The 12,433-nt window shown below is 47.6% G+C and overlaps 1 protein-coding gene across 2 annotated transcripts in view; it reads right to left on the minus strand.

Annotated features, from left to right (window-relative positions):
* The window catches only part of Ptprt (protein tyrosine phosphatase receptor type T), a 1,043,151-nt gene that overhangs the window by 38,271 nt on the left and 992,447 nt on the right, over nucleotides 1-12,433 (minus strand). For both annotated transcript variants that reach the window (XM_026383218.2, XM_026383217.2), the window contains one exon: nucleotides 3,670-3,746. In XM_026383218.2, the coding sequence (XP_026239003.1) occupies nucleotides 3,670-3,746 (77 nt within the window). The remainder of the gene's footprint in view (nucleotides 1-3,669; nucleotides 3,747-12,433) is intronic.

The raw sequence follows: 12,433 nt of genomic DNA on the forward strand, positions 1-12,433 counted from the left end.
TACAGCAGGTTCATAGCTGCGGTGTTTCCTCCTCCACTGTCAACCCCATAGTGGTGACACTGTGCAAGGAGACAGTTGTGGTTGGTGTTTTCTCTGGTCGGTCTCTCTCTCTCTCTCTCTCTCTCTCTCTCTCTCTCTCTCTCTCTCTCTCCTTTGATGCTCTGTTCTGTGCTGTGGAGGCAAATTGCATGGACTGTACCGGGGATCGCAGGTATCCTAGGTCCCTCTCTGCCAAGTCTTGATGGGTTGGCCTTGCCTCACTACTGAGGGCTACTAACCACTAAGAGCTCTCCACCATTGCTAGACATGAGACCCTACGCCACACCTGCTGGTTTTTCTCAATCCTATTCTCTCAAGGAGAGTTACTTCTTTGAGTAAGCCTGTTTCCTTTTGGAACTCAGACAGATACTTTGCATCATTTATTGTGTATTCATGGGTCAGTGTTATAATTCCATTTTACAAATACCAGAATGAGTAAGTAACGTACCCATGATCACAAAGTTAGTAATCACCAACCCAAGGCTTGGATTCAGCTGACCCAACAAGGACTTAGTTTATGACATTAGTCTTCTTAGCCCTTGACTCTAACCACTGAGATCCAGCCCAGGGTTCAACATTGCATGTTAGGACAGCATGTGGCATAGGCTATTTGTTCTGTCGGCACAACCTACTTCTTTCACACACACACACACACACACACACACAACACAACACAACACACAGGGACTGTGGTGTGTTCTAGTGGGGTGGAGAACTAAAGTCTAGCTGTGTGACCTTGGGGAATACTCTTTATCTCAACTCCTGGTCTCCTATCTTAAAAGGCCCACAAAAATGTTTTGTAATGACAGAACATGGTAGAAACAGGTGGCATTATTGGTTATTAGTTGTAGGGATTCACTTGCATTAAAGCAATTTCATTTGATATACTACAACATCAGCTTTCCTCAGTTCTCACTGTAGTTGGATGCTCACACAGCTGTGGATTGAACATTATCCATGAGAGTGACTTTTCCTGCCATATGCCAGATAGATACAGCAACTGGAGGCATGCAGGATCCTGCCTGGGCTGTGACCCTCAGAACCCTCACATCTGCCCACCCTCACATCTACTCAGCCACAGGCAAGGTCAAGGAGAAAAAGAAGAAACCAGTTCAACATGTACTGATCAGGTCCCCACTAAATGTTGACTTCTGGGAAGTGGCAGGAGGTAGATGAAGGGGCAGAAGAAAGGGCATTGGTTGGGAAGTCATTTGGATACTGGTTCAGCCACGAGCCAGTGCACAGCCTTGGAAAGGCTTTGCAATATCTCTAAACCTCAGCCCCCCATGGGGAATTGGAGGTGACAAAACTCCCCTGAAGGGCTGTTAGGAAGTGTTGGTAAACTGACTCATTTAAACTGCGACGATTGCTGTCATCTCTGCTTACTGATGCTACTAAGGCAGCAGGGTATGGTGGGGAGCCATTCCTAATTAAACCCTCACTCCCTCCGTCACAGCTCACAGCGTGATCATGGATATGTTACTTAACCTTATGAGCCTCAGCATCCTCACCTGGAGAGGGTGATGATGACCACCTGCCCAGTTAAGGTACTACTTAAGGTGGTGTTGGCACATGAGAGGGGATCAGTGATCCCTAGTTTGCTAAAGGCCTTGTTTGTCTGGCTGGTTCTTTTATCAGCCTCTAAGGCACCCCCCCCCCCCACCTTGAAGCTTTGCTTCTATATTCCCTGCTCTGTGAAGGCTTCTTTTTCTTATCGGACCCCCTTTACCAGACTGAGTTGCTTTTGGGTCGACACCTGGTCCAGAAGGTTGGTATTTCTAGTACGCAGTAGAAGGTCTGCTCTGTGCTTGTGAAGTGAATAACAGGGGCACAGGAGCAAGGATGGTGGCATGGTGGGTAAGGGCTGGGAGTGCCTTGTGCACTCAGAAGGGGCCACCTCCTTGTGAACTTTCCAGAAAGGCCCTGGTGGTAGACTGTCTATCTTCATCTGCACTGAAGCTCCAGCCCCAACTCCTGACCACACGGTGCCCCTTGTTAGTCAGGACGCAGTCTGGGAAATAGAAAGGAACCCCTCCAGGTGTTTCAGACAGAGGGATCCAGCATGGGGGAGTTGTTGACCAGGTGACAGGGAAGCCAAGGGGAACAGTGACCCTTAGAGCTAGTGGGACAAGGGGAGACAGAGAAGTTTCCACAGCCTAGGAGCTGGGGCTGCTGGCAGAAGGTGGAGCCATGGTGGTTCTGGCTGAGGACCTGCCACCCAGAGGAGGGAGACAGGCAGAGAATATGCTGGTTTCTCTTCCTATCATCCCCTGATCTCCCATCAGTGCCTCTCATTGAAGGAATCAGCTCCCCTTCTTCTTTGCACTACACACACACACACACACACACACACACACACACACACACACACACCTGCGATGCAAAGCAGAGCAGAAAAGATTAAGGACTGACTGCATCTGAGGGCAAACAAATGGCCAACACAAGGCTCCATAAACATTTGTTGAATTAATGAAACAAGGCTCAGCCCCGATGGTGAGGGAATTTGCAGAGCATGCCACTGTACTTTACAGTTTGTCTACAGGTACATTTGGAAGTCTAAGGAACCAATGGGCATCTCTGAGCCATTCTTCAAGACTCCTGGGCTGTGCACTGAGGTCCTCAGAAGTCTGGCTTGATCTGTCTTGCTGGGATGTTCACCTGGCCATAGTGGCCACTTTATCCTCTTGCAAACTCTCTCACTTCCGTGAACAAAAAGGCCATGGTGGTAGAAACTTCTTGGCTTCTTTTTGAGTTGAGTCCCTTCCTCAGTAGTCTCTGAAATACTGAAGCAGCCTACTTCCTAATCAGTTGTCTTAATTCCAAAATCATTTGATCTGTCTTATCATTGGCAGCAGATAAATCACCCCAAAGCTCAATTCGGAATCGGCCATCTCCTTGAGCAAAATCTTAGGATAAAGCCTGACCTTGGTCTGGCCATCTAAGCCATCGATAATCCAGTCCAACCTTACTTCGCTCTGCTCCCCTGGAACAGAGCGGCTGCCTGTTCACAGCTGCCTCATCTCAGCTACTGTCCTCCTCTAACCAGAGGCCATCTTCCCTCTCTTTGATTTTAAATTCTACTTGTGCTGGAAGCTTTGGTTCACATCACATTTTGCATTCCTGATGGGAAAAAAAGTGATATTTTTCCCCTACCTCTGAATCCCTGCAGCATTTTATCTGGAATGTGACACTTGTCACTTTCTAGGCTGCCCTGGCATGATTGATGTGCATGGCTTATCTCCCTCCTGAGGTTTTAGAGGGTGGAGACCATGGCATTTGTAGTTTTATGATTTCTGTAGCATCGAGCATACGGTGGTCACCTTAAATCTTTTTGTTGAGTTCACGGCTGCACCTTCACCTTCAAATGAATGAATGGATGGACAGATGAACAGACACATATAAATTAATACACAGATGGAATGAATAAGACTAGCGGCTGTCCTGGCCGCCCGGAAGAGGATGAAGCTTTAGGTGGATAATCCACTTGGGTCATGCAAATGATGGAGAAGCAGACCGCTTGGCACGTTCTGGAAGGCCACCTTCTGTGGAAACGGTCGAGGATAGCCACAGACCTTGAGCCTCTACAGCCAACCTCAGGCCCCAGCTACCCAGCCCCACCAAGACACTCACGTCAATATAATTGGCATTGATATAGTCAGAGTGCGGGTCTCCATCCAGCACCAGCAATCTCACTCTGGAATGGTCATCTGCAGAGAGAAGAGAAAACAAGGGGTGGTGGGTAAGGGGCCTTAAGGCGAGAAGCCAGTGATTCTCTCCTTTAGAGCTACCACTTATTAGTTACTACACACCAGCTATGGTGACACTCGCTCACTTAACCTCCGCACTGCTCAGTTATTATCCCATTTACAGGTGAGGAAGTTGAGGCTCTAGGAGGTAAGTTTTTGATATTTTTGTTTTGTTTTGTTTTTGGTACCAGGGATTGAACTCAGGAGCACTTGACCATTGAGCCACATCCCCAGCCCTATTTTGTATTTTATTTAGAGACAGGGACTTACTGAGTTGCTTAGTGCCTCACTTTTTGCTGAGGCTGGGTTTGAACTTGAGATACTCCTGCCTCAGCCTCCTGAGCCACTGGGGATCACAGGTGTGTGCCACCGCACCTGGTGGTTTCTAGCTTTAAAAAGAAACTAGAAGCACTTCCTCCCTTTTGGATCCCACCTTTTCTTTAGATTCCCTTTAGATTCTGGTTTTGTTGTTACCCAACTGTATGAGTCACCTGCTTCTTAAGTCTTAATATCATCATTAACATGGAGATGGAAAAACTTGCTTCCTAGGACTACGCAAGAGAGACCATACAGATACACTCAGGACGTGGGAGTTGCATGTGAATTAATGTGCTACATTTCCAGGCTTGCTTAAAAGTGGCAAGTTCACCTATTTTCCACATGTGCACAAATTGCTTTTCCTTTGTCTCTTGGAGTACTGTTGCAAATAGATTGTTGGCCTCTTATTGGTATCAATACTCTCATTAGAGTGAGGCTGACTGAATCATTACAAAAGAGGTCGTCAGTAACTAAAATCGTGTTATTGACGATACTTTCTCAAACACAATCTAGGCATAAACAAGATCTGCATGCTTATTTCAAATAACACCAAAAAATTAAAAAGTGGTACATGAGAAGAATCAAGACAAATCCATTACAAGTAATGAAGGTGAGCTCTGACATTCTAATAGACACAGGCAAGTGGAACAGCCTGGTTGGGTCTGGGAAGGAGGAACTTAAGTTTGCTACCCAGGTCCTTGGGCACGTATCACAGTGCACCCACTGGCCGTTGGCCAGTCCTCCTTACTCCAGGGCAGGAGTGGGGTTCAATGCAAGTGGGCTAGAGAGCTCTGAGCATCCTTGAGGGTTCCCCGGGGTGAGGGAAGTCAAGTCCGATATCCTGTCCGACTCCTACACTCTGCAATTTATAAATACATTTATTGCAATGAACTGGAACCTCCTTGAGGGCACAGACATACTCTGTCTTGTTCCTTGCTCTCTGTGCCCTGTATTCCGAAAGGGCCTGGCAGATGGCAGGCACTCAACAAATACCTGGGAGGGTGCCAACAGATGGCCTCATTTAATCCTCACAATGTCCCTGTAAAGTGGCAGGATGGTTCTGTTAGCCCTTTTACAAATGAGGAACAGGCTCCTGTAGATTGGCTCTGTGGCCAATGGCACATGGAAGAGTGGGGTCCTCTTGACTCTGGGTTTAACTTCTGCTTCCCAGACTAAGCATGGCATGGGAAACCATCTCTGGGGTGCAGAGCAGAGAGAATTAACTGCAGAGAAGTGATTGCCTGGGTGATAGAAAAGTGTTTGAGAAGCCAGGTAGGGGAGAGAAAGAGAGAGTGCACGCACTTGGAGATAAGCAACCAGGAGACACTGTGTCCCCCAGGGCTGGAGGGACAGAAGGAGGGGGAGGGACTCCCAGAGCTCAGGAGCTGGGCTGGCTGCTGGGACAGGACCACCAGGGGCCTCCCTGGTGGGAGCTGGAGACAAGGAGGAGCTTCTCTTGTTGCTAAAGAAGGGGACTGTGATTGGGACAGTGAGGAGTTCCTGCCTCTCTTTCTCCTCCCCGATACCCCACTTAGGGCAAGTCATTGGCCGAACCCAGCTGACAAGAGAGCCTGGGGAATGGAGCCTGGAGGTCAGTTCCCTGCAATGCAGAGTCGAGTGGGGGAAGGTGAGGAATGGGCCCAATTATGGACAACTGTGATGGGTATGTGACACCATCCCACATCCATTAATCCATTTATTCAGAATTAGTCATCGAGGATTCGCCACGTGGCGCTATGCTAGGTGGTTCTACCCAATGCCGCTTTTCTTACTCACCATGGGGAAGGGTTTCAGTGGAAGCAACTAGAAGGAGTAGCTTCTAAGTGGACCAGTGGGGGAATGGGTGTGGGGGGGGAGGAGTTTGAACTTCATCCAGGTGACGGTGGGCACCAGAGACCATAACATTACCTCAATGATTTTATTCCTTAGGCCATGCCTATAACTCATTGCAATAGTGGAATGGTGCAGTATTATGAGTCTTCCTTTTGCAGAGATATAGAAACTAAAGCTCAGAGAGGCTAAGCTGACCCCCCAACTACCACAGGCTCCCTCCCAGGCCTGTCTGACCCTCATTCCACCTGCCAGGTGCTGCCCTGGCACCTCAGGACTCTTGTAGGTACTGCTAGAGTCTGTGCAGTTGGTCCCCAGCTCCTTCATTAATCTAGCTCCAGGAGAGGGACTTTTAGGGGAGGGTATAGCCAATCCAGCAGGCTGGGACTCAAAGAAGGCCTGGTGCCTGACTCTGAACCTCAGATGTCAAGTCTTGTTACAGAAACTATCAACCTTTAAAAAATGAAAATCCATCTTATGCTTTGACTCAATGGTCTCATTAATAACTTATTTATTCAAAAATCCCTTTTATTTATCAAGATACACCTGCCCCTGGGGTACATAGCACTAGAAACAGAGATTCTGATTTTAAAAATTGAAAGCAATTAATATATATATATATATATATATATATATATATATATATATACACACACACACACACACACACATACATATATATATAAAGTTTAAAAAAAACACAGAAAGCAAAAATCATTAAAAAGAAAGCAGAAAAAACGAAGCTTACTTCTTCTAGCTAAATAGCCTTAAAAATGAAAGTGCCTCCAACCACCAGTTGATGGTACTTGCCAATATTCCCTCTTATTCATTTATCAAGGGCACATTTATTGAGTACCTACTATATACCATGCTAGTTGAAGGGACTAAGAAAATGTTTCCAAATATGAGCCTCATGATTAAGGAGTTTGTCAACTTAGTGGGGGAGGCCTAGACACAGAAGTGGAACTTGAAGGTCTAGAAAGTGGGGAACACAGAGTTTTGTGTAGTGACATGAATGACGGATTAAGAGAGTGAATGAGGGCTGACCAGTGGACAATGGGAAAGAGTGTTTCCATTAGAGGGAACGGCAAGACCAAAGGCAGAGATCCTGGGTGAGCTGCTGAGGCCCTGTCCTGGGTACAGGAGTGTGGGGGGCAGGGTGAGCCGAGGAGGCAGCTGGGGTTAGAGACAGAGGTCTCTCGGCAGGACTTTAATGCACTAATATTGAAACAACAGGGCTGAGCTCTGTAGGACATCCAAGTACAGAGTCTCTCTCCAGGATCGTGGGAGGGTATTTTAGTATGAAATAACCAAAACTCATTCCCACTTGGGCTGGCTTCTGATAAGCAGGACCCACTTTTAATGTGCGACAGGAGTAGGAAGCTGTGGGTCAGATCTTAGCTCCACTGCATGGCAGGTTGTTGGTTCCCCCTTAGCCTTGACTTCTTAGTACAATGGAGCCAACACTATGCAGCTCTCAGAATGCTGGAAGGATTCAATGAGAAGATGAAGGCATGAAAAGTGTCAGGACCTTAGGAGAAAGAGAAGACAAGCAACAGAGTGGGAGAAAATATTGCCAAACCCATAGCTGTTAAAGGACATGTATCCACCACATACAAAGAACACTTAAAATTCAACAATAAGAAAACAGATAACCCTAGTAAAAAGATCTGGATAGACATGTCATCAAGGAAGATACACAAGTGACAAGCATATGAAAAGACGTTCAACATTTGGTGTCCTTAGGGGATTGCAAATTAACATGATAAGTGAGCTGTTGCTATAACGCACTAAAAAGGTCAAAATTCCCAAACACGGTGATCACTTGGAGCAGTGGGAATTCTCACTCATTGCTAGTGGGAATTCAAAAGAGCACAGCCATTCTGGAAGCCAGTGTGGCAGTTTCATATAATAGTAAACATAGTTTCACCAGGCTATCCAGCAATCGTACTTTTTTTGGCATTTACTCAAATGGATTGAAAACTTAAGTGCACATCAAAACCTGCACATGGGTGTTGCGGCAGCTTTCCTCATAATTGCAAACACTTGGAAGCATCGCAGACGTCCTTCCATAGATGAATGGATAGCCAGATTATGGTAGATCTATACAGTGGAATATTATTCAGTGATGAATAGAAATGAGTTCTCATGCCATGAAAGACTCAGAGGAGACTTAAGTTCATGTGGTTAAGGGAAGGAAGTCAATCTGGAAACAGCTAGGTATCTTGTGATTCTTACTGTGTGACATTCTGAAAAAGGCCAAACCAGTGAAAAAAATAATCAGTGTTGTCCGAGACTTGGACAAGGAGGTTGGGTGGAATAGATTAAGTACAGGGGACCTTCAGGGCAGTGAAGCTCTTTTACATATTATTGTAAAGGCCGACCTATGGCCTTATGCATTTGTCAAATCTTATAGAACTGCACAACATAAAAAGTGAACCCTAATATAGGCTGTGGACCTTGGCTAATGATAGTGGATCAATATTGGTTCATCCATTGTAATAAATAAAAGTACTAATGCAAAATGTTAATAAAAGGAAGATTATGTGTGGGAAATCAGCGCTTGCTGCTCAATATTTCTGCAATCCTAAAACTCCTGCAAAAGAAAGTATTGGGACAATACCTGATATACAGCAGGTGCTTAATAAATGGTGATTCAGAGATGGATGGGAGGCAGGTAATGACCTGGTGGCAGAAACACTGAGAAACCGGATGCTCTCCCTCTGCCCTTCTGTACCAAGTACAGACTCCCCTCCCTGCAGAGGCAAAGATCTGCTGTGTGCGCTCATCGGAGGACAGGATCCAACTACAGGGCCACCAGGAAGGCACTGTCAGGAGTGGCGGTGTCCTCATGGTTTATTTATTTCTTCTGGGAAATGCTAATATTATTCCGTGTCCCTTTCTTCTTCTAACTTTATGTAATTAGAAAGATAAAAAATTGTGTTTACCCACACGCACACGGAGAAAGATGGGGCGGCAGGCGACACGGAGGAGTTTATACAAGGTAATTTACAAGCAGCCCGGAACGTTCATTATGCTCTATCTACATTTTGCAAGCCTGAAAACCAGCTAATTTGGCACTCCTCGTTTGATATTCGAGACAAGGAGAGAGTGGGGAAGAGTCACATGGAGCAGAGGCAGACTCCTCGAGGGTGCTCTGAGAGGAAGGCACCGGAGCCGGGTGCCCAGGTTCTCAGATGAGGTGGGAGATGGGCAAGGGCTGGATGGTGGGAGGAGGGAGCTGCTGGCAGCAGGTAGACCGGAGATGGAACTTCCAGGACTTGAAAGTCTCAAAACATTCCCTGCACATAGCCGTAGGGGAAGGTCTTCCCTGTTTGCAATTGATCTGTTCCTCCTTGCTTTATGACAAGGACCAGTGGATGTTGGTAAATATTTTACACATAGTTCTCTGGGGGGAGGGAAGGACTCTGATCTGTATCATCTGCTGGTTTCTGTGGTGTAAATACTCTTACTATCACCAATTTAAAGCTACCAACACACCCCAACCAGCTCAAAAAAATTTCTGAAAATTTAATGATCTTTTTTGAAAGTCGGTATGTATTGGCTGCAGTGCAACACAGCTGCAAAACACCTTGACGATCTCACAGTGAGGGGCCACCTCCTTTCCACACAGTACCCTAATAACTACAGCCTTCTTTAACTTGCTCAAATGCTTGATGTCCACTCTGGCCACAGGATCTTTGCATACGCAAAGCAGTATTCCTATCCCAGGCTGAGAGTGTAGTTGGATCCTGCATTCTGATTCTTTCTTACCTTATACCTGGCCCCTCACCAAAGCTGTGAACTCAGTCTGTCCTGGGCTGAAGATTGCCAACCAACTCTTGTCTTCAGTAAGAGGAAGCCATGGGAGTGAGCTATGAAAGCAGACCTGAGATCTGCCACATCCTAATCGAACAAATTACCACTGTTCCTGAACAGTGACTTGCCCAACTCTGAGAGAAAAAAAAAATCAAATATATCTTTGTAGACTTGCTGCAAACATCAGAATAGGTCAGATACGAAAGCCCTGATATGTTGTAAGAATCAGCACAGATATGAACGTTGGTTTTTATTATTCTAGACCAGGGGGTGCCCTAAATTTTGTGCTGGGCCAATACCATGAACATGCACCTGGGAACTTGTTAGAAATGCAAATTCTTGGACCTTCCTGCAGAAGAAATTGGCATGGGGCCTTGGTACTGTGGGATAATTAGGATGCATACTTGGGTTTGAGTAGACAGAATTGTCAATGTCCAGTTATTTAAAGGAGAGGTGCTCTGGGTGTTCACTTGGATCTCTCTTGGGAAGGACCAAAAGATCTTATTGGAACCAAGCCATGCGTTTAGAGACCCACAGGAACTGACCTGTAGAGAGGCAAGATGGACCAGGCGCTATTCTGGAAGTGGTATGAACACTCTGCCATTTGATTCTCAGGCAGACATCACTACCTCATTTTATGAGAGACCCAAGACTCCATGAAGTTTGATGACTCAGGAGACGTTATAAGCTTCTATACAGAGTGGTGGGGTCCTTGTCTTTCCTTGAGCCCTGAGACCAGCTGCCTGCCCACCTTTCAGTGCCAGGCTCCTCCAGCCCCCACTTCCACCCATATCTCAGCCTCCAACACTGGTCCCCACCCCACTGCAGACCCAGGCCCACCCCGCGCCCACGACACAGTTCTAACTCGGGACAAACTAGAGTTCCCCCGCCCTTTTTCCGTCATCAGCTGCGACCCAATAAATCAGTCATCTCAGGTCACACTTGTGTCAAGAGAGAATCACTCTGGAGAGGAGGGGCTGGGGAGAGCCTATCATTTGGATACTTGACGTTCTTTCTTCCTGTCTTCTGGGCGCCGCAGAGGATAAAGGAAAGGGACCATTTTTCAGGGAAAAGAGATTTGACTCATTACAATGAATTGTGGAGCTGAAAAGCCATTTCCTAGAAGTCTTGGAAATGTTAATGCCATCCTCCTGCAGGAGTGGATTGGGAGGAGACAGGTAATTCCGCGGAGACGGCCCGGGTACCCCATTGAAGCGAAAGGTCTGCGCACTCCATCTTGATTGAATTACCATTATCAAGAGAGAGGGTGGCTTGGGCGTGACCCGGAGACAGCCCAGCAGGCCGCGCACCTCCTTCTCCATCCCCTCCTGAAGCTGGGCCTCCGGGAGGAAGTGCTCCCCCTTGGGGACAGGGAGGGGGCTGAGGTGTCAAAGTGGGAAAGTCAGGAGAGGAGCCAGGGGGCACTCGTCCCCCTGACACATCTCCTTAGCAGGTTGACCAGGCAATGCCCCTCGGAGGGGCCTTTCCAAAGGAAGGGAGGAAGGTTTCCTGATTGAATTCCTTCAGAAGCAGAACCGGAGCCAAGGATTTGGGTGATTATATTAGGTGATCTGAGACAGGATCCCAGGGAACGCCAGGAAAGAGAGAAGGAAGTGAGGTGAAGAGAGAAGGAGGCCCCGGGTGTGGCACCCAGCAGTGACCACTGGAGAACTGGAGCTGTATCCTGCTGAGGGGGCCGGGGAGAAAGTACAGAACCCCACCTCCAAGCAGTTCCTCCTCAGGGCACAGGGAGCTGGGTACTTACGCACCTGTCAGGCATTGACCGAGGGCAGCTTTTGGAGGGGACGTTTAATTTCCTGGCACTTCTTGCCTGTCCTGCAAGCACCCAGAGGAGGCTCAGCCCTCAGAACAGGGATACCTCAGAGAGATACACGGGTTGGCGGTTAGAATCGGGACCAGCACGTAAGGAAGTGGGAAAGGGCAGAATCCAGTGATTTCTGCGCCAGGAGAGGTCTGCAGGGCACAGACCAGGGCCACCCTCAGAAATGGCAAAGAATGGAGGCCAAGACCCCAGAGCAACAGATAAGTACCCATTGTGTCATCCCATGCTGTCTCCTTAGGAATCCACAGAGAAACCTGGTGTGAGTAAAGGCCTCTGGGTTTGTCCTGAATCTGGGTTCCTCCTGGGAGTCCGGTTCCTCTGTGCACAACACCACCCACCTGCTCCGGGAAGGGAGCACCTGTTCCCGGAGGTTGGCCCTTGGCAGCACCTTCTCCCGCTCAAGCCTAAACCCATCTTGATACAGCAGATTCCTTGGCAAGGCGCATTAAGCCACAGATCAGAGTTTTGGTCACAGTTGTCCTAAAGGCTTGACACAGGACCTTGGGCAGCCAGTCTTTTCTCTGCACCTTCTCTCCTTGCCCATGAACTCAGAGACTAGACTAGACCTTATGTAAATTCATAAATCTCTGACTCAGGCTCCACATCCGATTCAGATTCCACGTCGTTCATCTTCATTAGGCCTCTTTAAGCTGAGATCTGACCTGAACTCCCCCTTGCAGAGGAGACACTGAGGGTCCCAGAAAGGAAGGGACCTTGCTGAAGGTCAGGCACAGATAAATGACAGAACTGGGATTAGGACTTGGCCCTGTCTGCCTAACCAGGACTCCAGGACACCTGGGCCCAGTGGTTTTTCCTAGATGGGGTAAACCTGCTGGTC

This window comes from Urocitellus parryii, chromosome 6, assembly GCF_045843805.1.
Source record: "Urocitellus parryii isolate mUroPar1 chromosome 6, mUroPar1.hap1, whole genome shotgun sequence".
Lineage (NCBI taxonomy): Eukaryota > Metazoa > Chordata > Mammalia > Rodentia > Sciuridae > Urocitellus > Urocitellus parryii.